The following is a 7,557-nucleotide window of genomic DNA, read 5'->3' as shown; positions in this document are numbered from 1 at the left end:
GTCTGAGAATATATTCCTAAAAAATTACTATTTTTTTTCTCCCCTGGTATCTATGATTATTTTTCCCAGCTATATGCCTTAAACCGTTCCTTCAACATACTGTGCCTTTAACATACACAATATGCTGTAACCCTACTGGTTAGCTTCTTACGTGTAACCTGCAGAGTACTTCCTCCCAATCATCAAATGTATGATGGGGTTGTCTTCTATTACTAGCAGGAAAGGTGTGGTCATTTCCTTAAGGACCAACATTCTTCCACAGCACTGGGTGATGGGCAGGTGAGGGAAGCATTGCTTGACGGAGTTGGCTGACAGTACTCAGCTAAGCCTGGAGCACCTTGTATAACTGGGAAGGTATATAAAGCTTTCCATTGACTCTGAATCCCTTCTTCTATACAGATTAGCAAACATCATCATCATACTTCTGAAATTACTTAGGATCAGGGTTGGGTTTGGGATTTTGTTTTGGTTTTGAGGGTTTTGTTGTGTTTGGTGGGGTGGGGTTTTTTGGTTTGGTTTTGGTTTGTTTGTGGGTTTTTTGTGGTGTGTGGTTTTTTTTTTTTTTTTTTTTTTCCCATGTCTGTGTGTGTTGTGCTATTTATCTTCTTGGGATGGGATGATTCTTCCTTCTACCTCCTACTTGGCTGGGGTAGGGTGGGCTTTACCTCAGAGTTCTGTGGGGTAGGGTCTGTAGACAGGCTCTGACTACGTAGCATGTATCTGGTTCTCTGATAGCCTAAATCAGAAGCACTCCCCTTGAGAAACCAGAGAACAGACCTGATCTGCTACTATTTATTCAGTGAGGGGGACTGCTAAGCCATTCCCTCCCCCTCCTAGTAGGGGAGCTGGGAGGTGTCTGGCAGTAGTTCTCTTTCAGGTGGAAATAATCTAGGAGAGAATGAGGAGCTGCAGTGGGCAAGCACTGCCCCTGGCTTTCTTCATGGTTTAAGTTAAGTCAGAGCCAAATATAACGAGGCATTCTTCTAGCATGCCCAGGACATGCTATGCTTATTCCTTTCAGAGCATATCCTTTCAATAACTTTTGGCAATGCAGATTTTTAGCAGGCAGATTCTTTGATTATATTCAAAGCTCAATTTACTAAAATAATCTGTGTTCTCTCAGGTGCAGAGACCCTCCATATTCTTAAGTGGCAGTGGTGGGAAAAAATACAATGCTTGAGAAGGCTCTGGAGGGTGTCTCAAGGGAGGTGAATGGTAGTAGTGGCACAATGCAACACTCATTCAGTGATTCTGCAATACCAAGGCATTCCATTTTTAAAACAATGCATAAATCCCCTAAATGATGGTGACTGGGGTGAAACTTGTGACTGTTCTTGTGGCATACTAAGGAAGTGAGGTGAATGACTGCTTCTAAGTGTGAGCAATGATATTAATTACTATCTCCTTGGAAGCTGGTCAGGAAAGTGGCCGTTTATGTACTCATGGCTCACCTTTCCTATTTGCACATCTTGCAGTTATTGGTATCCTGCATTATAGGGTTAAAACCAAATACAAATATGGAAGGGTTGCGGAGGACAGAATACCAGTTTTAAAAATGTAAAATCTAATTACTTGTAGTATTTTAAAAGACCCCTTAAAAAACATAAAACAACTCTACAAGTTAGCCCACTAAGAAGCAGCCTCTTCATTAGTAGCACCTGTTCTTAAACAAAAGTTGAGCAGTAGCAGCAAAACTATTCAAAATAGATAGTTATTCCATTCTAATGGAATGTCACCCACACATTTTTTGTTGCAGTAGACATCTTAAAGAACTACACAAAACCTTTGCAATCTTTGAATGTGACAGATCCACTATAACAAAGCTGTAAATATTTCCTACACTAAATGAATGCAGCCAGCATCATCATAGTATTAGCAATATTACTTTTAAAGTAACTGCACATCAATGTCATGTGTTTGTAGAGTCTAGTAAGTATGCAATTTTTAAAACATGTAAAGTTATCATCAGCACCATCCTGTATTAAAGATTTGGTGCAAATTCTGCAAAGGTGAATATATACCACTGATACAGCCTTTGCTGTGAAAAATTCAGTCAATTTTGGACACAAATATAAATAAAAAGTTGGCACATTCAGGAAATAAAGTGTCTGTGTTCAAGACCACTGTTTCGATTGACATCATCACCCTCAGATAAACGTTTTGAGTCTGAAGAAAAAAGCTGCATGACAATGTTTCACATTAGTTAGGTTCTGGCATTGTGCTTCCCCCCCACACCACATGCTTTCCACAGGCTCATGCACATTGCACATCAGCAGTGCTCAACAAGAGCTGGGCTGCTGGTCAATAATTTGGCACATCAAAGGTAAATACCAGCTCAAAGCAAAGAGAGCAGAACCTGTGTCAAGATGTGTTTATTTTGTGGTGGTACGGACCAGCTGATATGTCTCCTCTCATTCCTTGTATGCTCGTGTTGGGGATGTGCCTTTATAGAAGATGTTTCTCGTGTTCTCTGGACTGCTCCCTCTCTCGGGGATTAAAATGATGTTACCTTTTCTTCGAAGTGTTGAGTCCCGGCTAGAAGAAATGGACAGAGTCTCTGAGCCAATCTCACTTCCCTCCACTGGCGTGACTCTTATCGTAGTGATTCCATGATGGTGATGCTCACTGTTATCTATGTTGCTCCTTTTCCTGTCACCTGACCCGTAAGTGTCTTTTAAGGAGTCACAACTCTCAGAGTCTCTGTTAAGATCATTTAGCTCATATGTCTGACGAAGGGTGACTTTTTCAGGACCTTTCCATTTCCATGACCCACTTCCTTCACCTTCTGATGGCATCTGAATTACAGGTCTGTTATTTTCTGGATGGGCCTCAACTCTGACAATGCTACTTGGCTCATGGTCTGTCAGGGTTTTATATCTGATGGCTCCTGTACAGGTGACTGTGCTTCCCTCTGAACTCTTTGGACTGCCCTGAAGCACTCCTTGCTGCTTAGACATGGCTATTACTTGCATGATTCTTGGCTGGCTATTGCTTCTGCATGCAACACTCTTCTCAGCAGCTTTCAGCCATTTAGCTCTAGCTGAACTGCTTTTGGGCGATGTGTTCACATTCTCCTGAGTCTCTTCAGGAATATGCACTAGCTGAGATGAGCCGGGACGTGACTGAATAGAGACCCTTGGCCCACCAGAAAGACCTGAGTTGTTACAACCTGGTACGCTGCCAGGTTGAATTTTCAGGTATTGGCTAGTTGGGCCATGGTGATCACCGTTTACACCCACTCTGGAGGGTTCTGAGCTTGACCTCATTTCGATAGCCCTTGGAGGTGACTGGCCAGATTCAGTCTCTATTACTTGCAGTGACAACTTTCGACTTTCATTCTTGTTCTTCCACTGGGAAAGCAGCTGTTTGGAACGGGCAGAATCCATTGATGCATGTATTGTTGCATTTCGTCTTGCTGGATCTTCCAAGGATGGTGTGTTGACTCTTGGCAAAGTGTTGCTGAAAGTAACCATATTTTCCTTTCCCATTGGGCTTCGTGGTGTTATTATTTCTACATCAGCATTTGCTCTCTTGATATTGGTCAGAGACCCTGAATCTCTGTGGTTTCTATTCAGGATACTTTCTGTACGGTGAGAGACAATGCCATCACTACTGCTACCATTTTTACCTGGCAGGATTCTGTTGGGATCTTGACTGAGGTCTGTCAAAGACCTTAGAGGTTCTCTGTGAAAATTTGGGTGAAACACATTCTCGTCACTTGGTAAGAAGTTTCCCACAGCATACAGGCCCTGATATTTGAACAGAAGCATCAACAATCGGTTATGGAAAAAACAGACATTTTAAGATATTTTAATTATATTCTTCTGCCTTTAAATAAATATTGAGTGATAGAATTAATCAAGCTTAACTGACAGGGTATGCGCACTTTTCTTTCCCTACCAGTATGTCCTTATCCCAAATTCTGTCCTCAGTCTGGTACATCTAGATATGTATGAAGTAGTCTCAGTAGGATAACTAGGGCACATAGTTCATGGCAATAAATAGTTGAGGAAAAGATTTCGCCTCCTTCAGTTTTCTTCATTTTATAAAGCAACAGATACAGCTGAAGAAAGAATGTTTTGTTATGAAAATAACAAAATAAATGTTTGCAGTCCCCTAGGCGAAGCTATTTTACAGCTACTGTACTGTCTGCTCTGATTTACTGAATCTTGTTACAGCTTGAGTTGTTCTCTGCTCTGTAATTCTGCCCTTTCTACTGCATAATAACCGTGTAATACAATATCTACATGATAGAACAGTTTATCAACTTTAAATCAATTGCTTTCCAAGCTGCGCACAACTGTAACAAGGTTTGGTTATACCACATTTTCTTATTCAGCAGACTTACTGTAAAATGCTGTCATTTTAAACAGGCTCCATTGAGAGAGAATATTCCATGAAAGGGTCAAATGCCTAACTCAATCACTTAGGTTACTTGTTCTTTACACTCCTTTCAGAGTTATTTGTAGTTTCACATTATTTCCCTTCCCCTTCCTCTTACTGGTGTGTAGTTTTCAGGGCAGATTTACTGACTACCGAGTATCCAGGACAATGTACTCTCTGATGTATGTTGTCATGCAACAGTATATGGAGAAGACCTAACAAAGAGCATAATTGTTTGTGGATTTCAAACGTGGGAACAACAGCTCCATTTATGAGAGTCTACAACAGCTTAATAATTTGAAATAATATTCTCAACAGAGTGCCTTTCTGCCCACAGTGCAATCACAGAAACTGACTTTAGTAGCTCGTGGGGTTTCTATTATCTACCTTGGTTGCTCTTTCTTCTGCCACTGCGAAAGCCATTTTTCCTCTGATCACCTTTGTGGACCATCTACATGTACTTTAGATTATCTTATCATAGAAAAAAGGGGGATAGGTTATGAACTTATTTTAGTATTACACTAAAAATTATCATTGACTTCTTGGGAGTCAAAACCATCCCACTGGCTGTTAAGACTCTTCTGTTCACCTGCCCATACTGGAGAAAAAATGTTGTCAGTGTAAGTTCCTGCTTGCTCACAGGCACCTGGGTTGACACTGTGCTGAACTGCTAGGGCAGCAACACTCATGCTGGAGACACACTGAGAGTCGCAAGCAAAAGCAAATGCTTGATGAGCTTCCTGCTGACAGACACAAACAGGTCTATCCTACGTACTTCCTTACAGGACCCTTCCAAGGTGCTCTATCTGTTTCAACCCAGTACAGAGGAAAAGCATAGGAATAACCTGGCTTGGGCATCCCATTTCCCCTGCATAACTTCCCCAAGAGCTCCAAAAAATCACAAGGGTGTAATACTGCCTTTGATTTCTTGCAGGTTCAGCAATTTACTCAGCTGAGTTGCTGCATATTAATTCAACCGTTTTTCTGAGATCATAAAGCTAACGTTTGCAATATAAACTCAAGCTGGCAACAAATACCAATTAATCCAATATTTTTCTTGCGTTATCCTTGTAAGTGTGGAGTAGAAAAGATGAATATCTTTAAGTATTTAATGAAGCACATAATGTTAGAGCTGTTTCTCTATACAGTGCCAGATGATTATGTACCACTTTCTGCACTGTTATGGAACTTTAAATTGAAATACATATTTGCTTTTTCCTGTTAATTTTTAAAGTGATTACCCATAACATCGCCATCTTCAACATATTTTGACTATATTTTTAACTATGGCACGTGACCATGATGAAAGGTTTTCATAAAAAATACCAGAAATTTATTACAGCCTTATCAGTTTTATTTGCTAAAACTTAACTACATAAGTATTATATTTACCAAATAGAGAGCAATTCCTCCTCCTATGAGAAAGCCACAGTAAACATCAACTGGATGATTCTTATACTGGGTGATACGAGTCAGACCACATATAATTCCACAGATGATAAAAGCAAAGACCAAGAGTGGTTTCAGAAGTTTTGAGGAGTCTGTTAATGTAGAATTGAAGTACATCTTGAAAAAAGAAAGAAATGAAGAAGCAGTTGGAGAAACTTAAATTTACCTAAGAGGAAATTAATTTCTCTCATTCAATGTTTCTTTCACACTTAGACCACTATTACACAGTAATATTGCAAATAATCAGTTCAATTTTATTTTACAGCCCTGTTAAAATCTGTTCACTTACTGTACAAAGATCTGAAATCACAAGGAATGGACTTCCAAAAACATAGGCAGTGTTGTTTATTGACATCAATTAGGATAAGGATTTTATGCCTAAATACTGTTCACAGTCAGAGCCTAAATGTTCTGTAAATGTGACTGAGGAGCCACTGCTTCTGAAATACAGAAGCCAAATGTCATGCCAGATGAAAGCAATAACCTGTTCTAACAAAAGCTACCACCAGATGCTTTAGAGAGCCATTTCTCAACTGGGGGCCATGATGTCAGGAAGGTCATGAAAATTAAGTGGAGGTGGTTTCTATTGCAAATTTTGGCCTTTCCCTGGGCAGAATAAATACTGACAAGCTCCCAGTACATACACAACTCCATTATCTAATTTGATTAACTGGTTGTTATTGTTCTTGTTTTCCTCTGATTTTTACAGCATGAGTGATGGCATTACTTTTTTCTTTTCTTTTTTTAGTCTTTTTTTTTTTTTAAACTTCAAGTAAGTGGTCACTCATACACAAACATTGCAGCCTATACTGAAGAAATGCCATTGGTCAGATGTGGAAAATCAGCTGTGATCGCTGCAGCATGTCCTACAATTCCCTGCTAGTTACTGATGGTTTTTATTCACTTTCTTTGCAGTAGCACCTTGGAGGCCTCTGGGACTGATTGTGCCAGTTCATCCATGTTGGAATTCTATGGAGGTCAAATGAAATTACATCATATAAATGTTTGTTCCTGAATGCCTCAAGTTTAAAAGCAGCGAGTCAAGTGAAGACAGCAATAAAGAAAAGGCAGAACACATAAAGGTTAATTTGAATGGTAAGTTAAAATATCACCCTGTAAGACCGATAAGCACTGCATTTTAAATGTGAATAATATGAGGCATCAAATATACTTTAACATTACAGTTTTTGTTGCTTCTTAACAAAGGATGTGAAGTACTTGAATCTTTTCTGTGTTCTTAATAGAGCTGGTTTTATTTTAGCTGTTAGTAGTTTTATTTTGCTTTCAAACTAGGAGGATAAAAACATCCACCCAGGATATCCAGGCAACACATCACTTTACAATATACAGCAAATGACTTTCTGACTTTTGTCTTGAATAAATGAAAATGAACAGAGTTGGTTACTCACCGAAATGTACACTGCTGCAAAGGCTGCCAGGGTGGCATGTTGAGAAGGGAATGACTTTCTGCCAAGGAAGGACACTCAAATTATGCTTCTCAGTTCAAATACACTGTGCTAGTGTTCACTTGGGAAAAAACACTGGGTGGTACATTCATTTTCAGCTTACACTTCCTAAGCAATATATGATCGATCAGTAACATTTAATTTCTAAATTTCTTTTCTATAATCTGGAGAAGGGACTAATGTTAATGAAATGCTTTTGTTTTGAAGTAAATATTTAGCATGAAATTATTTTTGTGTACTAAGAAAAGCATGTGTACTA

The 7,557-nt window shown here is 39.3% G+C and overlaps 1 protein-coding gene across 1 annotated transcript; it reads right to left on the bottom strand.

Moving 5' to 3' along the window:
- Positions 1-2,411: 2,411 nt before the first annotated feature.
- Positions 2,412-7,299, bottom strand: LOC104154910 (lipid phosphate phosphatase-related protein type 4; the record flags this gene model as incomplete). Its single annotated transcript, XM_009707082.1, has 3 exons — positions 2,412-3,749; positions 5,776-5,949; positions 7,242-7,299. Coding segments are annotated over 3 exons (1,570 nt in total), but the record flags the coding sequence as incomplete, so codon positions are not given.
- Positions 7,300-7,557: the final 258 nt, after the last annotated feature.

The sequence above is a fragment of the Cariama cristata genome, unplaced genomic scaffold, assembly GCF_000690535.1.
Source record: "Cariama cristata isolate BGI_N322 unplaced genomic scaffold, ASM69053v1 scaffold18439, whole genome shotgun sequence".
NCBI lineage: Eukaryota > Metazoa > Chordata > Aves > Cariamiformes > Cariamidae > Cariama > Cariama cristata.
Note: the sequence above shows the minus strand (reverse complement) of the source record. Positions and strands in the feature narration are given on the sequence as shown.